Genomic DNA, 22460 nt, shown 5'->3' with positions numbered 1-22460 from the left:
ACTTCAGAACAAATGTGCCCTGAAAGTAATGCAGGTGCCAGGGCTCCTTCTGCTGTGGTTCATGCCAGCAGTGCAGTACTGTCCCTACGGCTGGCCCATGTCACTGGTGCATAAACTGCTGCCAGGGAAGTCACTTCTACAGGATGTTCCTGCAGACCACAGCCTGTCCTGTGGCCTCAGCCAAGAGTCCGTATTTCAAGGATTGCTTTTTGGTCCCCCCACAGTGTTTGGTCCTGCCCTGTATCAGCAGTGTTAAGACAAGGTCAAAGGGGGATGAGTGAAGAGGACAGCCAGTGTTGAAATGCATCTCCTGCCAGTGTTGAAATGCATCTTCCCACACTGAGAGAGCTGCTGTCTCCAGAACCAGCACCTCCTGTGGGTCCTCCAGAATAACCCATGGATTCCCCAAAGTCTTCAGCCCGCAGGTTGGGAAACCCTGTCCCAACAACAGGAGGGACCGAGCGGTGGGAGATCCCTATTCTCATGTCCACCACTTGTCCCTTCTCCTTGCCCTGGTGCCTCCTGGTGCTGCTCCCCATGCAGGCAGCAGATGGGGGACCAGAGCCAAGTGATGGACATCGCAAGCCCAAAGCCCTGGGTCTGGAAGTGCCTTTGGGTTCCCGCACGGCACGGTTACCTGAGCGCGGACACTTATCCCAAGTGAGCCGAGCCACCCTCTGGGTGTGTGCGCTCCTGCACAAGCTTGTTTCCATCAGCTTCACCCCCAGCGAGAAGGCAGAGCTGGCTCCAGCCTGCGACCTGGGCTCAGGGGCTCCCATCTCATCCCCCTTCCTGGGGTCTTGGCCTCGGTAGCGCCTCCACTGCATCTGGAAGCAGGGATTGGCCATCCCAATCTGCCAGGCTTTGCAATGCTCTGCAGACAAAAAAAAAAAAATCTAGATTTGGGCCCTGTTCTACCTCTTTTGGCTTTTTGTTCTGTGAAGAGTCCTATTTCTTCTTGGCTTTTCTTCTTCACTGGGATGTTGGGAAGATAATAGCACTAAACGAGTCTTTGCCTGAATGCTGGATTATTGTCTAGACCCGAGCCTTCTGCCAAGTCACGGACACTGCTTCTTGCTTGCCATTCTCCTTCCTTTGCCTTTTATTTCTAGCATTTTTTTCCTAACTTGTTTAACTCTGGTGTTTTCCGTCCTGTGGTCAGTGACTGCAGAGCTTTGGTTTGCATTAGTGTTTGCTGTGTCCCTTGCCATGTGAATTTTGCCTTTCAGCTATCCTGTATGGGAACAGAGCTGCTTTTGCTCTCCCTGTCTTGTTGTTAAAGCCCCAAACTGAATAATCTTTCACATTCCACATTGAATTAAGTGGGATGTGTCTTTTTTTTCTGTTAAACTTTTTTAATTTTTTTTTTTATTATTTCACAGCTCTTAAACAGAAACTGTTGGGTTTATAGTATCATTATCTTGAGAAAAAATGTCCCTTCACACATTTCTTGCAGGAATTTATGGCAGCGGGAAGAGGCTAGGTTGGCCTCCAGGTCCTTTCCAGACATTATGGTCTACCCCTTCTTATATTAAAACTTCATCTGCGGGCAGCTTTTATCATTTCTTTGCAATATCTGAAATCTAAATGTAGTGACAGTCTATTTGGCTGATCACCCAAGACTGGAAGTGTACCCAAACAATTAAACTCTGATATTGAAGAAGAAAGAGCAAAACCACAGAAAGGTTTTGCTGAGTTGTATCAGCAAAACTTTTGCACATTTAAGCATGTGAGGGCTTAGAGCTAGATAAGGGGTATAACTAACCTTTATTTTGACATTCCCCTTTTAATAAGCATTGCTCTTTATGCATTTCATAAAGTAGTTTATATGATTGCGTTACTGGGAGGAAACAAAGAAATGCCAAGAAAACTTTACATAAAATGGTTGTAGTACTCAACCATTTATGTACTCATAAAATGGTTGTAGGCTCCAGCAAACAGGAAAGCTTCCCAATCTCTTTTTTTTTTTATTTTTTTTTTTTAATTTTAATTCCCTGCCATTCAGCTTGCAAAAAAACATGTTGAATATCTCAGAAAACGGGATTCAGTGGTCTGAGACTAAACACAAATTCCTTCCACTGCTACCAAGAACAAGCCTGTTGGGCCTGCCTTGGCCAAACACAAGCCCTTGCTTTTTGTGGTGGAGAGCCAGTTGGCCTCGCAAAGTAGGTTTTAACTCCCTTGGCTGCCAAGGAATACAGATTTGAGGGGCAGCATGATTTGGCAGGCCAGGCTGGGGACGGTTTAGACACTGACCATTGCAATGTATTTGTGAATGGCTGCTTCCTGTGCCCCAACCCACTTAGCTGAGCAGCACAGATATCTGCTGTGAAAATAAAACTAGTTGCTATGTGGGATGTTTAAAATTAATGGAGCTATTCACCCAAACACAGGTGGGGGTTTGGGGTAAGGGATGAGACTGAGCCACAGAAAAGGGATTGTGACGACTGCAAAACCAGCAAGGATGTGGCAACATATGGGCACTGCGGTGCCGGCGCGTTTGCTCCTGCAGCCCTGTGCCGATGCCTGTTTGCCTCAGCAAGGAGAAGGGGGAATGGGCTGAAGTTGCGCCAGGGGAGGTTTAGGTTGGATATTAGGAAGAACTTCTTTACCGAAAGGGTTGTTAGGCATTGGAATGGACTGCCCAGGGAAGTGGTTGAGTCACCATCCCTGGAGGTCTTTAAGACGTTTAGATGTAGAGCTTCGTGATATGGTTTAGTGGAGGACTTGTTAGTGTTAGGTCAGAGGTTGGACTAAGTGATCTTGGAGGTCTCTTCCAACCTAGATGATTTTGTGATTCTGTAATTCCGTGATTCTATGATTCTGTGCTTCTGCCTCGTGGGACCCTGGAGAGGCTGCCCTGTGCCTCCCCAGCACTGTTCCAAGAGCCTTGTAAGGAGCGGAGCATTTGAGCATCCCACATGCTCTCTGAGCAAATACCAAGCGTTAAAAAAGCAGCAGGCACACAGGGAGCTGCCACTGCACTTAGGGCTAGCCCTAGCGCCAAGATCTTTAAACAAAGACGGTCGCTGCTGTTTGGTGCCTCAGGGTTAACCCACTCCAAAGGAGCAGCACCAGGTGGCTGTCAGCAGCCCAAAGCCTTGCCCTTCAGGGTGACGAGAGACCTTTAAACTTCCTTCGCTCTTTTTCTGTGCACGTATGTGTGTGTTGCAAGCCCTGATAATCTTGTCTTCACAGCCTGTGTGGAAATCTGAAATGTCCACGTTCACAGAATCACAGAATCACAGAATCTCTAGGTTGGAAGAGACCTCAAGATCATCGAGTCCAACCTCTGACCTAACACTAACAGTCCCCACTAAACCATATCCCTAAGCTCTACATCTAAACGTCTTTTAAAGACCTCCAGGGATGGTGACTCCACCACTTCCCTGGGCAGCCTGTTCCAATGCCTCACAACCCTTTCAGTGAAGAAGTTCTTCCTAAGATCCAACCTAAAGCTCCCCTGGTGCAACTTTAGCCCATTCCCCCTCGTCCTGTCACCAGGCACGTGGGAGAACAGACCAACCCCCACCTCGCTACAGCCTCCTTTAAGGTACCTGTAGAGAGTGATAAGGTCACCCCTGAGCCTCCTCTTCTCCAGGCTGAACAAGCCCAGCTCCCTCAGCCGCTCCTCGTAGGACTTGTTCTCCAGACCCCTCACCGGCTTCGTCGCCCTTCTCTGCACCCGCTCAAGCACCTCGATGTCCTTCTTGTAGCGAGGGGCCCAAAACTGAACACAGTACTCGAGGTGCGGCCTAAGTTCAGTGGGAGGGTGCAAGACACTCTGGCCACATCTGCTGGCAGGAATTTCACTCCAGGTTCCTGGAGGAGGGAGCAAGAGGAAAATTTCCTCACCCTTGGGCTGTTTTTTCACAGCTCAGTGCAATGGCGTCTGCTTCTGAGGAGCCCTGTCATGCCAGGCATATTTCTGGAGATGACACGAGCTTTGAATGCAAAAGCAAAAAGGCTGCCAAAGCATTTCTTCCACTTGGCTGTTGGGTTTTAGGGGACCTGCAGTCTCGGCTACTGCTTGCAGTGAGGGGCGAGCACTGGCTTCTGAGCCATGCTGGTCCCTCCAGCAAACCATTCATGGGCAGTTCCTCCTCTTTGTGCCTGTTGAATGTCCATGTTGCCCACTTTGAGCCACATTCTTACTGCCTCCTGTCCAGATCCACTGGTCCTGGCTCCCCATGCTGCTGGAGCTGAGCGTGGTCCTCAGTTTCTTCATACACATCCCCTGCATAGCAATGATGAAGGACGTGCATAAGGGAAATAGAAGACAGGGCAAAACCATTTGGTGTGGGCACCTCTTTTCCTTGGCAATTTACTTTTTAGCTTTTTTCTTTCTCTGTTCTTGATAAGTTCTTGATAGTTTCTTGATAGGCTGGAAATGGCATACTGCAAATGAGCACAGCAATACGCCCAGCTGGTGCAGCGGAGGAGACATGCAGGGGAGCGATACTGCAGGCCAGGCATATCGGGATGACTTGAGAAAAACATGACTTCTGACATTTTTTCCCTGCCTGACTTCCAGCTGCTGCTATGAAACTAACCAAATATTCCCTGGTTTAGTATGGAAGCAAGTCTTCATCTCACAGAGAACCACAGGGCAGCTTTTCCTGGGAACCAAAGTCATGTTATCCAATTACTTATGAAAACTTTCAGATGAAATATGCTATTTAGTACTGGATCGTGTTAGATACCATTAAATTGGCTCCTCTTTTGCACTTGGGTGACCGGAGAGTCACTCCGAGGGCCAGCCTGTTTTGTTGAGTCAGATGTGCTGGCCCAGTTGGTATAACACTGACCTGCCAAGCAAACATGACATAGTGTAGCATTTTTTAGGTGTCGTGTGGTTTGAGTCTGGGGTTTGTTTCCTTCTCTCCATGAAGGATGCATTTGATGTAGGGGGTTTAGAAACATTAGTTGCTATGAGACAGTGCTGCTGGAGTAATTTATATGAATGCAGAGGGCTGAGATCATTAGGTAGCCTGTTCTTATGTCATCTCCATGACACTGCAGACACTACATGAATGAAGCCATTTTGTGAGTAAATACGGTTACTGGTGCCTGCTCAGAAAAGACCTACCTCATCTTTGTTGCTCTTCTGCTACTAGTCTGTGCAAAAAAGGGCATACTGACCTCTTTCTTTGACTTCCCAGGCGACAGCAGAGACTTCCCGGAGGGAACAAGTCTCAGCAGCACACAGATCATCAGCAAGGCGGCACCAAACACAACAGGGACCACCAGAAACTCTACCAAGGTGGCCAGGCCCCTCACTCCTCAAGCAGGACGGGCTACCACGGCTACAGCCAGAACCGGAGATGGCACCACAACCAGAAGCACTCACCCAACGACAAAGAAATGCACAGAAACGCCAAAGAGACTGAGAATTTGAAAATCGAGGACACCTCTGTCTGCACGGTGCATAATCCAGTGGAGATGCAGCAGGGCCCAGAGGCGGTGGAGAAGCAGTCCCAGCAGTACATCCAGGAGCTGGAGACCAAGAGGAAAGACAGTATTCACGAGCGCATTGGGGAGAGACCCAAGATCAATTTGCTTCAGTCTTCCAAAGACAGGCTGTGGAGGAGACTAAAAGAAAAGGTACTTTTTGGACTTACCTTTTTTCCAAGAGTCTGGCTGCTGGCCATACAGGGTGGGCTGGGCTCAAGGGACGTCTCCATATAATTCACCCAACTTATCTTAATCTTCCCAGTGTCAACACTTCTGTTGAAGTGTCTTCATGCTTCTTCAGGAGGTTTTTTACTGACACAGTGCTAATAAGGATCTTAGCTTGCCTCCGTGGTTGAGGTTGCTACCAGCTTCAGTTTTCCAGGAGGGACTGGGAGCTCGTCCTTATCCCTGCAAACACCCTCGGGGAAGGCTGGGGCATGTTCGAGCTGCAAGGCAGGCACTCCCTCCCCAGAGGCTGATCCCCGCTGACTGCCTCTACTCTGCAGAGCTCATCTGCCTTGCAGAGAGGTCTAAAAAAGGCAATTCATCTCTCCGCAAATACAGAGCGAAATACCAAGCTTTGACTTTTGAGTGCTGAGTATTTGTAGTCAGCTACTTAAAAGTTGATATCCATTTATCTTGGTAATGAATTGAAACTCCCTTATCTTTCCCCTTCCTTCCAGCAACCCAACAATAACAAAACTATTGCTTGCAAGTGATGGAGGAGAATCCAAACAATATTCAACCTCAGATTTCTGAGGAATTCAGAGATCTCCATTTGCCCTATGTGCAACCCAGACTCTTTCTCCTGAGATTCTCTTTTCAGACTGGAAAATGCATTTGTGGGGGTATCTCCAATGAGATTTTCAAAATGTGTAGCAAAAATAACCTGAACATATACAATTCCATGGGAGTGCACGTTGGAAATGTATACCTTTGAATGCATGTGCATTTACTATTTATGTATGTGCCTTGAGGGGGAGGAAGAGATTTTGTTAGTTAGTTTTGTTATTTAAAGCAATGGAAGTATAGCAGAGACTTTCAGAGTATTCACTTCAGTGTCTGCCCTGCAACTTTATAATCTGGTAAGAAACACATCACATAAGCACCCACTCTGGGATGTGTGTAGTTAACCCTGCTGGTCTCCTGATAGCTCCTGCCGGCTGGTGTTGCAATTGTCCAAACAATTGCTACAGGTATGTATGGTATAATCTGTTTTAAGATTGAACCATGGGAGGTGAAGAGAGCAGACCAGAGCAAGCAGGATGCATGCCTTATGATGCAGAGGAAGGGACAAATGCTTAATTAAATATTAAAAAGAAGCAGTAAGTTAGTTCTGTGGTAATGACATGAAGTAAAATGTGTAACAGTCAAGAGATGGAAAAGTTAAGAGTTTTTCTAATGCCTGGAACATGTGACATCTTTGATCCCAATTTAAATCATTAAATATACATTAAAATGTAGATATTTTTGTGGGATTGCTATGTGAGCATTTTGCAAACAAGAATGCACTTTCAAAATAGAGGCAAAAAAAAAAAAAAAAGACCATTATTAGCATGTTCCAGACGGGAAGCTGAGCAGACATGGCCAGAAACCTGTCTGAGACTGTGAAGGCAGTCAGGGTGATCTGACCTTGGTATCCTGGCTCAGAACCCTCAAGCGCATCTTCTCCCTGGGCTGAGGAGGAAAACTCTGGGATTGTGTACTGCGGGAAATGGGGAAATGGAAGATTTCTGGGTCAGGACTCATGTACTTGTGGCTTTCAATGCTGAGATGAGACCATTGTACCTCTAGAGGATGCTCTGATTTTTCTAGGTCTGTTTATATGTCTCCCCAGTCCCTTTTCCCCCTTTGCTGTTTGTGGAAGGACAAGGGCTGATGCATCTGTTTTCTCCTTATGTAACAGACGCCTTGTCTTTCCCTTTTCACGGACCAGGATGAAGTCACAGTTGAAACCACCAATCCTGAAAAGAACAAAATGGACAAATTAATTGAAATCCTTAACAGCATGAGGAACAACAGCAGTGATGTTGACTCCAAGCTCACCACCTTCATGGAGGAGGCCCAGAACTCCACCAACTCTGAGGAGATGCTGGGGGAGATAGTTAAGACCATCTACCAGAAAGCAGTGACAGACCGCAGCTTTGCTTCCACAGCAGCCAAACTCTGTGACAAAATGGCCCTCTTTATGGTGGAAGGAACCAAATTCCGGAGTCTGCTCCTCAACATGTTGCAGGTAATTAGATGAAATTATTTGGTTAGGCGCGTGCAGCTTCACCCTGCCAGGTCTTACCATGCATTTGGGCAGGAGCTGAGCTTTTACCAAATTCCTTTTAAGCCCAGGAAATGAGAAGATAAGTGTTTCTGCATTTCATTTGTGCCCACCTTTAATAGTTACTGTAGACATTGTTACACCACAGGCATCATCCAGTTGCTCTTCATTCCCATTTCAGGAGCTGTACGTGGAAATACAGTATGTTATGGCAGGGCCCATCTGTGAAAGGAGTGGGTTGCTTGTGGCAGCATCCTCGTGACATGAAGAGAAGTGAGCTTGGCACTTAAAGTGAAGGGTCGTTGCTGCTCTTTTGGGCTCTCTTGCTGTTTTCCCCACACCTCTCAGCACCATGGGTATCACATTATGTCATGGTCCCTGGGAAGGCTGTTGGCCGCATCACCTGGCGGAAGGGCTTGCTCCTGGTTTCTCATTGCACCTTGGACATTAATGATTTGTGTATTTGCTAATTATTTTGAGTGACTTGCTTAGTAGTATAAGCAGCACTGGTTGGTTGTTCTGCTCCAAAAACCATCAGCTACAGCAAAGTTGAGGTGGGAGTGTGCTTTCTGGAGAGGGTGTCACATAGACTTCCGTCTTTTTGCCTCTCTGGAGACAGAGTGTGCAGAGATGAAAGCACAAATTTGCATCTTCACTTTAATTTGCATTTCTGTTTGGCCACTTGCTCACACACACAGCTCATCTGCAGCACGTGTGTACAAGTAGCTCTCATTTTCTCTGTGACTGTTCTCCACACATGCTCGATATTCAGAATTGTGCCTTTTTTTTTGGCACACTTGCCTGCCCTCCTTGCTGTGCCTGTGTGTACCGGGTAGGGGCCAAACACAGCTTTTGGGCAAGTGGGGTGTGGCAGCCACTTGTGCTTCTGATCCTGCTGTGGAGGAGGTGTTGGAAGGAGATGTCTTCCTGCCCTCCAGATACCTTCTCATGTCCGATCAGTAGGCAAAGGGCTGCCAGTCATATTTACAGGGATGGGAGGGAAGAAGCTGTCATCTGCCACCTTCACCGATGTTGCTGTCTGTGGGCAGCAGCATCCAGAACAGCGGTGCTCACTGGGGATATTGGGATTTATTTATTTTTTTCCAGAAATGGAAGCTTGGCCTAGAAATGCATATTTTAAGGAAAATGTTTCTGGCAATGGATTTTCATATGGACATGAGAGGAAAGCTGATAGCCAGTTGTCTGGTAGGTTTGGTTGTCTACCAGATTCAGGGCTCTTAAGTTTTCTGTGCTAGTGATCAGTCTTTTACCTTGGGCAGGTCCTTCCATCTCCCTCTGCCTTGGTTTCCCTCATTTGCAGTAATTCTGGGTCCTGCAACCAGGGTGCTCAGCTGTTTTATTCTGTTTCCGTTGACACAAGCTGATGTGGCTTCATAAACAAGCCTCACAAAAGCCAGCTTGTATTTCTTCTCAAATCTCTTGATATTTTCATTTGAGTACCTGCTCTTGCTTTTGCGACTATATCTACTGGAAGGACTGAGGATGGGGAGGGAAGAGACAAAGGTGATGAGAGGAGTATCTGCAGTTTCACGTGATGTCATAGCAGGGAGATGACATCACGAGAGCAGGGTTTAGAAAGCCCACCTGGATCCGACTTGCACGTAAGTCCGAGGAGATGTGACTCCAAGAAGGGTGAGAGTTTTCCCTCTGCTTTACAGTAGGTGAGGGATGATGTGGAGAGACTGAGTGCTCCAGGAGAGGCTACCTGTGCAACAACCCACAGTGGTGCAAGGTCTGAGCCCAGGCTCTCTCATCTCAGATCAGAGTCCAAATTACAGGAGTTTGCATCCTCTTGTGAAGACCAATGTCAAAGGCTCTCTCCAGAAGTCTGTGAAAGCCAAAACAAGATATGTATAACTAAGAGAGGGAAAAGGCGGATACCTACAAATGTTCTTCACTCATAAGCAACTGGGAGGGATTTAATCTGCTGGAAGCGAAGCCTAGCAAGATGCAAAGGCATGCAGGGAGGACTGTTTCCTACAAGGCTGTCAGGGTGAGCAGAGCCAGTGCCCACCCCATGGAGCTGCTGGGAGCTGTGGTGCTGACTGAGCTGAGAAGGGGTGAAGACATTTCTGCATGTCACCACTGGAGCAGTAACTCCTAGGGGCTCTCCTGGCCAGGGGCAGCTCATCAAAAGTCCCAGCCTGCTGGTGAGGCTGGAGTTGTCCTTCCCACCAGCCCTTGTGTCTTTGTCCTGGGCCAACCAAGACTTCAATGCCCTGAACCCAGACTGAGGAGCAGATCCAGCTTATGGGGGTGTCATTTAGGGCATCCAAGCATCCCAAATGTTGCTTACCAGGCATGTCCTGGTGTTTGGGGCACATCAGCCGTGCCCACCATTTCTCCTGCTCCCTGCAAAACAGTTTGAAAGTGGGGAGGAGGCGAGTCACTGGGCTGCTTTTTCATTGGCTTTAAATTTTCATTTTCATTGGCTTTAAATCAAGATGTTGTCTCCTTTTAAGAGGAAAAAAGCTATTTTTAAGGAGGAAAACATGGTCTTGGTGCAAGACAAGAGTGCAGCCAAGGCACATGGTTCCTGACACCGGCTCTTCCCCAGCGGGTGGCTGCTGTGTGCAGTGACCAGCACCCTCTGAGTGAATCTATCCCTGAATTCATTGCAGTTAGGTGAGAACAGCATTTCTCAAGCATCTTTGCAGCCAAGCCCTTGAGAGGCAGCTGGGGATGGTTGTGGGCATGGAAGCAGGAGAGCATGGGCATGCAGCACTGCCCTAGGATGCACAGAGGTGGGCAGGATGAGTCCTTTCTCACCTGACAGCCAGAGCATCTGTGGGCAGGGAGCTCTGTGGCCACCAGACACTCAAGGAAACCATCCGTCTCTTTTATTTCCTTTGGCCATGATGGAGGAGGGCTTCTTAAGTTCAGTTTTATGGCTAAGCACCACACAACTGCCCAATACACTTGTCATTTTTTAAATAGTAGTGCTTTTTAATGTTAGGTTATTTTCCTTTTCCTGGGATTAGAGGTTTTTAAGGCTCCAGAGCTGATACACGGATTGCATGACTCAGGCAGTTCAACCACCGACAGAACTGCGCATAAGTCACATAATCGCCCTGCTGCAGAAATAATTTTGCCCTAAAGATAGGTTTTAAAAAATAGGTTCCCAGGGAATATCCCAGTGTCTGCACCAGAGCTGAGAGAAATTGTGCGTCAGGAGAAGACAGCAAGTTCAGGTGTCGGCCTTCTGTAAAGATGAAATCACCGAACGGGGATGAGTTCTGGTGACCTGTTTGTATCAGGGTTCCCTGGCAGGGTTACCTGGAATTTCTCCTTGCATCTTCAGGAACAAGTGGGATCGTCACTGTCTGTGTGTCTCAGTGCACTGCCATACACAGCACAGGGAGGCTAGCCCTGTGCATTAAAACGTTGGAAAAAGCCTACAAGGAGAAACGTGCACATTTCTGTTACCACTAATCCCAACCAAGATCAGTTGTGTGGTGTTTTTGTTTTTTTTTCCAGTAGGCTGTGTGCAGATGTGGCAGAACCCCTGCTTTCCCCAGGGATGGCTGGGAGGAGGTACCCCCCTGGCAAGATGTCATAAGTCACAGAGCAGACCTGAGATCCGGTGTCACCTTGCTTTCATCATTTACTGCAACTGAAACAGCTGGGAGCTGCTCAGCAGGCTGTTACAGCAGCGGTGCCAGGGTGAACCTGTGTTGTGTTTTGGTTTTGAATGATGGTGACATTCAGCAACAAGGAAAACAGGCAAAGAAACAAACAAACAAACAAAAAAGAAAATCAGTATTTATTGTAAGCTAGGGTAACTCCACATTGCTTTTCTTATTGCCCTGGACACAACAGATGGGTTTGCCTGAGCAATATAAAAAAGATAGAAAGAGCAGAGCTAAAGCAGGATCCAGCAGTGATGGCCAGAAGCAGAAGGATGTTACCCAAAAGGAGAAGAGGATGGCAGCCCCTCTGGGCTGGGGAGGACCCTTCCAACTTGCCCTCTGTAGTGGGTTTACGTGGCAAGGTTTTGGTAGCAGGGAGCCATAGGGGTGGTTTCTGTGAGAAAGATCTAGAAGCTGCCCCATGTTTGGTAAGGGCCCCATTGTTTTCCAGATCCGAGCCAATAAGCGATGTTGTTTTGCGCCTCTGTGAGAGCATATTTAAGACAGGGAAAAAACGCTGCGCCACACAGCAGCCGGGAGTGAGAGAACAGCCTTGCACGTGCCAAGGTCAGTGTAGAAGGAGGGGGAGAGGTGCTCCAGGCGCCGGAGCAGAAGTCCCCTGCGGTCTGTGGTGAGGACCATGGTGAAGCAGGATGTCCCCCTGCAGCCCATGGAGTACCACGGTGGAGCAGGGTTCCATGTTGCAGCCCGTGGAGGAGACCACGGTGGAGCAGGTGGACGTGCACCGATGGAGGCTGCCGCCTGTGGAAGACCCCTGCCGGAGCAGATTCCGGGCCGGACCTGTAGCCCGTGGAGAGGAGCCCACGCAGGAGCAGGTGACCTGGCAGGAGCTGCTGCCCGTAGGGGAGACAGGTTGGAGCAGTTTTCTCCTGAGGGATGGACCCCGTGGTACGGACCCATATCTGGAGCAGTTCTGGAAGAGCTGCTGCCTGTGGGAAGCCCACGCCGGATCAGTTCATCAAGGACTGCATCCCGTGGGTGGGACCCCACAGCACAGGGGACGAGAGTGACCGAGAAGGAGCAGCAGAGAAGAAGTGCTGTAGACTGACCATAGCCCCATTCCCCCGTTCCCCTGCGCCGCTCAGGGGGGAGGAGGTGGAAGAGGGTGGATGGGGGGGAAGGTACTTTTGTTTTTTTTTCTTTTCCTTTGTTTTCTCACTTCTCTCGCTTGTTAGTAATAGGCAATAAATCTTACTATCTCCTTATGCCGAGTCTGTTTTGCCCGTTACAATAATTACTGAGTGATTTTCTCATCCTTGTCTCAACCCTTGAGCCCTTTTCACATATTTTCTCCCCATTCCTCTTTGAGGAGGGGGAGTGAGAGAGCGGCTGTGGTGGAGCTCAGCTGCCCACTCGAGCGGAACCACGACACCCTCTTGTCACACCCCTATCATCAGACCCAGTGAGCTGATTTATGGTGTAGCATCTTGTGCAGTAATGAATGGATTCACATTCAGCTCTTCATGGCTGGAGTGCAGGATAAATAATATATCTCATTTCTCCAGAGAATCCCTAAATGTTTCCAAGGAATGTGTAACCAGCCTCACTGTGCTTGGTGCACAGGGAGGGAGCGCAACATCTGCCTTGGAAAGCTGCAAAGAAATCATATGCAAAGTGTGAGCAGGCTGTGCGGGTAACTGCTTTCATGTGCAAGAGCACAGAGGAATGCAAAAGGGGTTGCTCCACTCAAAACTGCACATCTTTTAAAAATATCCTGGTGGGGCAAAAGGTCAGTACAAATGAAAAGCACAACATTAGGTGAAATTAAATAATTTAACATTTCATTTCTGGGAGTGAAACATTTTGACTTTCTCCAAACACAGTTTCTTTTTCCAACCAAAATAATCAGATGCATTCACACTGATTTATGAAATACTTTGATCAGCCCCAAAACAGCATTTTTTGTGGCACATTCAGGCTTGATAGCCCTGGCAGGGGACAGATGCGTGTACACAGTACAGAAGACTTGTCACAGCTGTGAAACAGGGGGGTTGGCTGCATCAGGGAAAATCTAACATTGCCCAGCTCCAGTCCTGACCTCTCCACCATCAGGCAGATGTTTTCCAACAGCCATTTCCAGATAATTTTCCATTAATTAAAAAACTCTAATAAAACTCTTGCTCTGGAGCTGGATTTGTGTCTCTGCAGCACCTTTCAGGCTAATCCAATCCCTGGACCTAAGGAGCTCGGCTTGCTGGGCACTGGCGAGTTGGGGAATTACTCTGCTGGGGTGTGATAAATCGGGATCACCATGCCCCTCCCTTGGTTGATCCCTCTGGCCGGGGCCGAGCTGCTCACCCCCCAGATGGCACCAGCAGATGCTCCTGTTTTGCAGGGGCTGAGTGGACTTGTTTGTCCCTCTTTCTAGGAGCAAAACGCCTGCAAATTGCAGCAGCTCAGCCCCAGACGCAGGGTGGAGCATCTCCCTTAGGCACTGCTGAACAAACTGTCTTTTTAACCCAGTTCCTTTTATATTTTCAGCTGTTGACAAATGCCCGTGTCGGAGGGGTGCTCGCACTGGTTGCTCCCAGGGGCTGCACATGTTCGCAGCTTATCTCATGGCACTGGTTTTGATCTCAAAACAGACGCCAGCACTGTGGTGCAGGAATGCTGTCATGTCATCCCCTCCCTGCAGACAGCTCCACTAAAGAGCATCTCCCCAAGCAGCGTGTGCCCTCGCAAAGCGCGCAGCTGCAGCTGGGAATGGAGCTGCTCCATATGCAAAAGATGCACAGCTGTCCTTGCCTGAAACGAGGGGATTGGGGTCAGGAAAACCCTGGTTTTAATTCTTCCATCTCGCTGTGTTTCGGTCCCGAATTTCAGCCTTGCTGTTGAAGCTGGATGCTGGGAACCTGGGATGCTGGAGGAAAGGGGGGGATGGCAGCTGTGGGGCAGGCTGATCAGCCTTGGGGAGATGCTGCTGGCCCTAGGCTCAGTGTTGGGGTTTTTTATTTCTCCTCATTGAGTTTGTTTTTTGGGGTTCAGTCTAAGACACTTGATCTGACTACAGATACTCACTGGGAAACCATTAGCTGCAGCAGAATGGTGCAAAACAGCACCAGTTGCCTTTGTGCTTTCCTCTTGGGGGCAATTGTCCCCCTTTCCTCCTCCTTTCCACCCAAACCGTAGCTACAAACTGTTTCTCCAGGTCCAAAAACAAACCATAGTTCCTTCACTCATGGGTCCCTTGATGTACGTACCGCTGTGGTATGAGGGGTGATTTTGGGCTGCACGAGCCCCCGGGATGGACACAGATGAACTGGGGACCTTGGAGGGAGAAGGGCACGAAAAATGTCTCGGTGGATACATGCATGGTTTCTTTGACCCCCTACAGATCCCTGTGCAATTAATAAATTGCAAGGAGGCCTCCTGCAAGAGATTTTTGCTTGTCATAGTTTCAGTCACTGGCTTCTGCTGGCCACAGTGCTTTTTTCTGCAGTGGGGAGGTGTTGAGCAACATGCCACAGACCCTTCACATGTAACATAAGTTGGAGTATTCCTCTGTTCAAATCTCTGTGCTCTTTATAGCCAAGATGTGTCTGCATCTGAGCTATGCATAGCGAAGTATATTATTAGAGAGGACATCACTGGGGCTGTAATTGTACACTGCTCCCCTTAGCAACCGCGGCCCGCAACACATCAAACAGAAGGCTGACACCTTCTTAAAAAAGAAAAGAAAAGAAAAGAAAAGAAAAGAAAAGAAAAGAAAAGAAAAGAAAAGAAAAGAAAAGAAAAGAAAAGAAAAGAAAAGAAAAGAAAAGAAAAGAAAAGAAGAAAAAAGAAGAAAAAAGAAGAAAAAAGAAGAAAAAAGAAGAAAAAAGAAGAAAAAAGAAGAAAAAAGAAGAAAAAAGAAGAAAAAAGAAGAAAAAACGAAAGGCACATCCCTATACAGAGCCCAGCACAGCCCCTTGCAGGGCTCACACGTGCACCCAGACAGAGGTGAAGGCTGGTGTGTCCTCATCTTTGGAGATGCCTTGGTGCCAGTGGCCGGGACTATTTCCATTGCATGCCTTACTGCATGCCCTATCACATGCCTAATTGCATACCCAACTGCATACCTAATTAAATACCCAATTGCATACCTAATTACGTACCCAGTTGCATGCCCAGTTACATAACCATTTGCATATCCTGGTTTGGGCTGTGGGATGTGCATACCCAGTTATATACTCTATTGCATCCTCTTTTACATACCCTCTTGTATACCCACGCAGGGTTTCCTCCATGCTCATCAGCCTGGTGCTTGCTCAAATGCAGAAGTTTGTTCTGAGGCATTCAAATTAGTCATATTAGTGCAATCTCCTGATGCCCGAAAAATGACATTTCCGTGGTTTGATGCTGTGCTTCTCTCTGGTTTTAAATACTTGACTCAGACCCTGTGGGTTTTGACACCGGTCACACCTGTGTTTTGGTGGACTGAGCTGGATTTGAGATGTTCAGGGTAGCTGCTTCTGGAGGAGTTTAGCCGGGAAGGCTGCAAAGCTCATAAACCTGTTGCTGTCAGCCCAGGCAGAGGACAGATGAGTAAAATTTAGCTTGAATCCTTTATTGGGATAGAAATCTTGAGGCATTAGGTACTGGAGAATTGACTGACAGTTGATGGTTGGATTTGGTGATCTTGAAGGTCTTTTCCAACCTAGATGATTCTGATTCTGATCGATTTCTTTCAATAAATCAGGGTGCAAAGGGAAGCATTTACCATGCTGAGCGCAAGGATTTGGGAAGAGTAAGCTGAAATCCCTCCTCTTCTGCAAGCTCCCTGTTTATTTGATCCAATGACTTAACCTCCTAGTGATGGGAGCACTTTTTTGGGTTGGGAGGATAAAGACACCGAAGGTGGTGAAGTGAGTGGGTACTGTGGTAATAGGGACATGGAAGCAATATGCATGGTTCGTGCTGAAAGGCACTAGCATTTCTGCACAGATGTTGGCAGCACTGTCCTGGTTTTGTGAATGGCTGTGGGACCCACCTGCTAAATGTAAAGCCCTGTAGCCAGAGCTTGGCAGGTGGGATTTGTTTTATTTATGCCCAGGAAATTCAAAGGCAATTCTAAATTAATGCACACACATATACACATAGTATGTATAGGTGTATATGTGTGCTGACACACATGCTGTTGTGCAAGCTGTGCAGGCAGTCCCAACAGAATCAGCATCAGCCACGCTTTCACCACGCTTCCCTTCCCCATGGAGTGTCTGAAGATGCACCACGATTCTGAAATATTCTATTTTGCATCCTTGTTGGGGCCCAATGAAACCCGCACAAGTGTGGCAGTGGGCTGGTGTGCTGGCATTATGGGAGCTGCTCGCAGAAGGTCCCAGGTAGGTCTGGGAGTTACTGGGGAGCCCTGGCTTAAAAGTCAGGCTTCATGCTTTCAACTTTCCCATTTCCAAGCAGAGCAAGCTGAGAGGAGCAGGGTGGCGGGGAGAGGATGAACCAGGGATCAGCACTTTTCAGAAACTAACAGTGGGATGAGGACTAGGATGTGGGGCTTTAGTGGCGTGCAAAAAAAAGGCAACAAATAGCCTTTGGGGAAGCAGGGAAGTGGACGGGATCCCCCAGGCACCAGGCAGCAGGGGCTGCAGTCCCACTGATGCTTCTGCATGGGGAAGGTGTTCAGTTTAGGGTAGCAGGGCACCAGGTAGTTTACCATTTGAGAGATTGATTGGAAAGCGGGACTAAGTTGCAGAAAAAAGCTGTAGGAGTTTAAAGAACAGCTCAAATTCACTGCACTGGTAAGATTTTATCTTGCACTACTCAGGCATGTGGTTAAAAAATACCAATGGCCTCCTTTGCTCCATAAATACATTGTGCGTGCTTCCTTCTGGCTCTTTGTCACCCTGGAAGGACCAAGGGCCAGGACAGGGGCTAGGCCCCACCATCCCTGGGGTGTGGATGGACCCATGCAGGGATGCAGCGCTGAACAGAGGCTCCGCCAGAAACTAGGTTGAGACTACGGACTGTGCAGCCCGGCCGCAGCCTGCCTGCAGCCCTGGCCGGATCCAGGCAGCCACTGCCCTCCAGGAGAGCCCCCAGGCTGCTCCCACTCATTGCTGGGGGGTGAGGATGCTCAGGGCTGAGAGGGTACCCCCAGCCTGCATGCTTTCTTAGGAGAGGTGGGGAAAAAAAAGCCTCAAAATCAATTTGCTTAAAGCAAATCTCCCTCTGACCAGGCTGGATGGAGTTTTAAAAAGCTGGCATCGGCTCACCAGCTCTGCCGCAGAGAGGACCCATTTTCTCTCGAAAGGCTCAAATCTGTCCCCAGGACATGGCAGAATGGTCAACAGCTGCGGGGTTGGGAAATCCCTGCTCCTGGTGCCCATTTTGAACCCCCATCCACAAATTGGGGACACAGAAAACAGGAGTGAGCTTGGGAGGTGGCTCCAAGCTGGCAGAAGTGGCTCTGCACCCCCAGAATGGAGGCTCAGGGTGAGCACCCCGCGAGTCATTGCCCTACCTGGGGTCACCCTGCAGCCTCCCCAGTCCTGCCTTGCAAGAGCAGGCTTGCAGCAAGCCGAGGTCAAATGCCTGTGCAAGCCCAGATGGCCTGCAGGGACTCAAGCTCACCAGCTCCTTCTGGAGCTAGACAAGTCCAAAGACGGACCCGTCCCCTCTCACCCAGCTGCCTTGCTGTCCCCCCAAAAGCAGAAGTGCACTGTAGGAGCATGCCTTAGCTGACACCCCTGCAAACCCCACAGCCCTGAACCCGTGGGCTGTAGCACAGCAACACCAGTGCTATATTGCCTTAATCATGTGTCAAATGACCGCCTCGGCCATTTGTCCTCAGTTCTCTCCTGGGGATGAGCTACGCGTTTTGCAGAGGGAATGCAGCACGGGAGCAGGTGCTGGAGCTGGAGCTGTCCCTGCCAAGGCCAGAGCAGATGCAGGTGCCAGCGTCAGCCTGGCAGTTGGGCTTGGGGAGAAGGATGCTGGAGGGGGCAGCACTTCATTTTTCTTTCGTGGGAACAGAGTGAAATGGGATGTCCTGTGCCTGGCCCATCCCTGTTTTTGCCAGGCAGTTTATGTCAGTGCTCTCGGTAGCAGCAGCAGTGCAGTGCCTCTCCATCGCACCTCCCAGATCCCGACACATCTCTGCTACACTGGAGGGCCCAGGCATCTCCCCATAAGCAGGAGTGCAGGGGGACGTGCTCAGCTGGCAGACCCCACAGGTCTCGGCCATATCCCCCTGTAGGCATGGCCATGGGCGGCCATGACACAGGGTGCTGTGCATGCAGTAGCACAGGGTTGTTTTTTCACTCCAGCAGCAATGACTGTGGGACCAGGTGTGCAGTGTGTGCAGGTGAGGGATGAGATACAGTAGAGGTGTTCCAGGTTGTGTCCCATGCCTGGCTAGCAAATGAGGCCTGTCACCAGTGCAAAATGCAGCAGTAAGGTTTGAGGACGCAGGAAAGCAGAGGACAGCTGGACGATACCACCCCACTGTGACACACCCGTGGGCACAACGTACTGCATCCTGTGCAGCCCCTGTCCTTGCCCTGTACGCTGAGTATCCGAAACCAGTGTGATCATCTTTGCCCATGCTGCCTCTTCCCTTCCCAGTGATAAATTGCTCCACTTTTCTTTCTTCTCCTGTTTTTTTTTTTTTTTTTAATTATTTTTTATTACACTTGCTCTGCACATTATTTTGTTAATAAGGGGGTGTGAGGAGCATTTGGAACAATGCTGGAAACCCAGCGCAGCAATATCGCCCCCGGTCCGGGAGCACCAGGAAGTGAAACTGGATACAGAGCACAAAGCCACAGTGGTAAGGAAATAGTGCTGGGCTGGGGAGACACAACCTGCCACTTGTGCTTTGCTCCTAGGGATGAGGTGTGCTGTCCCACGTCTTTCTATATTCCAGCCCCTGCCATCTGCTGTCTTATAGAAAAGCTCCACCGGGATGCTGTGTATTACACTGCAGAATGTGCCGTGGTGATCATGAGTGTGTCTATAAAGACAGAAAGTTTGGAGGGACCGAGGGGTTCACAGTTCATGTTTTCTGCAGCTTTTCAACCTGGTTCTTTCCATAAGCTCAGCTTTTCCCACACGGACAGGCAGCTTGCAATGCATGTAGGGTACGTACATCTTCAGGGGGCGAGCAGAGCAGATTCTTTTACATCCTTTAAAAAAAATGTTAGCCAAAACAACATTTTCTATAGTAGAAGCTCTCTGGCTTCATAGGATTTGTAAACATTACCCCCAAAGAAAGATTTTCTGCAATAATTTGTGTAAACAGAGCTGGATGGCGATGCTTTTTAGCAGACTGGTACTTCAGCTCGGGGCCGCAGCTGTCAGATGCAGCTCATCCCTGTCACAGGGAGCCCTGAGCAGCCCAGCCAGCAGGACACCAGTGCTGGTACCACGGGTCCGTGCCCATCCCCTTGGCTGTGGTGGTGAGAGATGAGTGAAAAGTGGATAGCAGAGATAAGGGGGTTGTCGGTCCCGGTGTGTTTGCTCAGCAACGTCCGCATGCTGGGCCAGAGCCACTGCCTCCCTGCATATTAAACAGTTGCAGCATTTTCTCCCATGACCAAAAGAATTTATAAAAGGGTCCCAGAATAAAACTTTACACGAACTCTGGGTGCCTCAAATATCTCCAGCTGGGAGCCTGTTAACCCCGACCCCTCCACTTCCCTACTCACCATGCAGTTCAGGCTCTGGGAAGACGGGGAAAATCCCATCCTTGGACCAAGCTGGCCAGCTGCTCGTGGGTTCCCAAGCCTTTCTGCAATATTTTTTATTTTTACGGCACAGATTTTGTGCAGTTTGTATACCCCTGCTGTGCTGACACACGGCAGTTTGCTGGGTGAGGCGGAGCTTGGGGAGAACAGAGACGTTCAGAGATCCCAGGCCCTTGCACCTAGAGAGGTTTTTGGGGTTTGTGAGAAGGGGCACGAACTGCCCAAGCCTCTCAGTTTTCTGGATGTGATGGAGGCTGCTCATGGTACCATGCTCACAGCGTTATGCCACAAGGTCAGCTCAGGTTTTGGTTGCATCCATGAGGTGGAAAGTCACAAAAGCCTCAAAACAGCAGAGTGGCAGGGAAGGAGCCCCCGCCACCCACCCGCACCTGTCCCCTTGGCAGCGTTGGCGGTGCTCATGGCTGTCTTTGCAGGCTTGACCCATCCTCATAGACTCCTTGGCACCACTGCATTAGCAAGGGGCCACGTCGCATGCGTGGAGCTTAAAATAAGAATGCAGCCTGCCGGCAAGCTCCAGCTGGACCAAAAGAACCCCCACCTGCATGGGTGTTTTTTCAGGCACAGAAGTGGCCCCTGAATGGATGCCAGGAATGGTGTTGGGGCTCCAACCTCACCCTGGCACAGAGGAGGGCTGGAGGAGTCCCATCAAACCATCCACCCCTGTAACAGCAATTCAAAACAGTCCATGTATGTTTGCTGGGGGAGTTATGTTCATTTTTTTCCATGGAGTGGTGGGGACCAGCAGTGCTGTGGTTCCTGGGACAGGCAGGGATCTGCAGCAGCAGGACTGAGATGTGTGGTAAAGCTCTTCCGAAATATCCCAGGGGAGCAAGCCTGAGAAGCGGGAGCTGCCTCCTCCAGGCATTGCCGTGGGGTGTCCTGCAGGGTCGGGTCAAACAGGTGCCCCGGCTGCTCTGATGACCACCCAGTGAGTCAATTAATTTGTGTGTCTCAGCATTACTGAGACCTTTCTTAGGAAGATGAGCTGTTCCAGCCAGGTCCAGGCTCGTGGGAGAAGCAGGGCTTTCAGCAGCAGTGACAAATAGCTGTTAGCCAGCTGAGCTAGCACCCCACCGGGGTCTGTGAGCCCAGCCTTAACCCAGAGTGGGGCTGGGTAGGAAGGGCAACAGTGAAAATTAAGTAACAAGGAAGACAGCTCTGTCACCTGGGTACTACTGGAGGACGGGTTGGCCAACACCCTCTGGTGAAGCAGTCGGGGTGCCCAGCGTGCCCCCACCTCTTCTCTCTATCTATTTTCAGAGCATATGTGCTCTTGGCATTATCCCACTTGAAAATTGGCTGAAGAAATGCTCCTGCAGTAACGAGGTATGAGGCTTTGTGACTGACAGGATGCTAATGTCTTGTGGCCGAAATGGGATGCAGTGCAGTTGAACCGTGCACTCCACTGACCCTTGGGACATGGCATCTGCATCTCAGTGCTGGTTCTTCTCCCTCTGCAAGAGAAAAGGAGAGAGGTGTGGGATGTACTTGGGCTGCCTCCTCCCCACTCTACCTTCTCTGTGCAGACTGTGTGTCCACTCAGAGGCTCATTAGAGAAGATTTTTACATCAGGACAACTGCTAAATGGTGTTAGCTGTTCCTCATGGCCAGACAGGGCTACTTCATCCCCTGAGCCATTCCAGAGCATCCACCCAGACGGTGCTCCAGGATCTCCAGCAACTACCAGATTAACAGCAACGCTTCTCTGTTTGCAAAGCCATTATTAGGCTCCCCCTCAGGAGCTGTAAAACTTGACTGAATTAATAATTAACCAAGGACCTGTGAGCCTCCCTGAGGCAGTCGTGAGACACCCACGCCGGGTGGGTGGTCCCAAGTGTGGGACCAGATGGAGGGGTGGTGGAGGGACAGGGGGCATGGGTTTCAAGTGACCCCTCAGTTGCTCATTTTGGGATGACGGGGTTATTTTGGGTATGCAGATGGGTAATACCCTCCGCTGCCGTTGGCTGCAGTCTCTGATTATCTTCTGCCTCAGGATAGGTACCCCAAAAAACGAGGAATTTAAAATTCCTGGATGTTGTTGATGCTGGGAGCTTGCCTGGCATCTCCCAGCAAACCTTCAGGAGTGCCGGGAGTTTTCCGACCCTCATTTCCCCTTCCTGCCCAATTCCATGTGAGAGGAATAAGCAATATTTCCACAGTAAGAGCAGGCAAAACCTAGCCGTTTCCTCCTTGCAAGATGTGTCTATCCAACAGCTGCAGGATCTTTGGTCTTGTGGAATTGGGCTGCGGCATTTCACATCAGTAGGTGCCCATGCAGTGGTTTTTACCCAGACCTTCACCATGCAGCACATTTTGGAGACCGCTGCCATACACGTTTAGAAAGATGGTGGTGTAAAAAAA

At 49.3% G+C, this 22460-nt stretch overlaps 2 protein-coding genes across 7 annotated transcripts in view; one reads left to right on the top strand and one right to left on the bottom strand.

Moving 5' to 3' along the window:
• Positions 1 to 22460, bottom strand: part of LOC311220853 (very low-density lipoprotein receptor-like) — a gene marked incomplete at both ends in the record, with an annotated part of 391622 nt that overhangs the window by 278757 nt on the left and 90405 nt on the right.
• Positions 1 to 22460, top strand: part of CTIF (cap binding complex dependent translation initiation factor) — a 156975-nt gene that overhangs the window by 109963 nt on the left and 24552 nt on the right. For 4 of the 6 annotated variants that reach the window (XM_084304527.1, XM_084304524.1, XM_084304525.1 and 1 more), the window contains 2 exons: positions 5163 to 5604; positions 7361 to 7690. In XM_084304527.1, coding sequence (XP_084160653.1) covers positions 5163 to 5604; positions 7361 to 7690 — 772 coding nt within the window. The remainder of the gene's footprint in view (positions 1 to 5162; positions 5605 to 7360; positions 7691 to 22460) is intronic. The other 2 variants (XM_084304526.1, XM_084304523.1) reach the window with 1 other exon arrangement.

This window comes from Netta rufina, assembly GCF_964035555.1.
Source record: "Netta rufina genome assembly, chromosome: W".
Lineage (NCBI taxonomy): Eukaryota > Metazoa > Chordata > Aves > Anseriformes > Anatidae > Netta > Netta rufina.
Note: the sequence above shows the minus strand (reverse complement) of the source record. Positions and strands in the feature narration are given on the sequence as shown.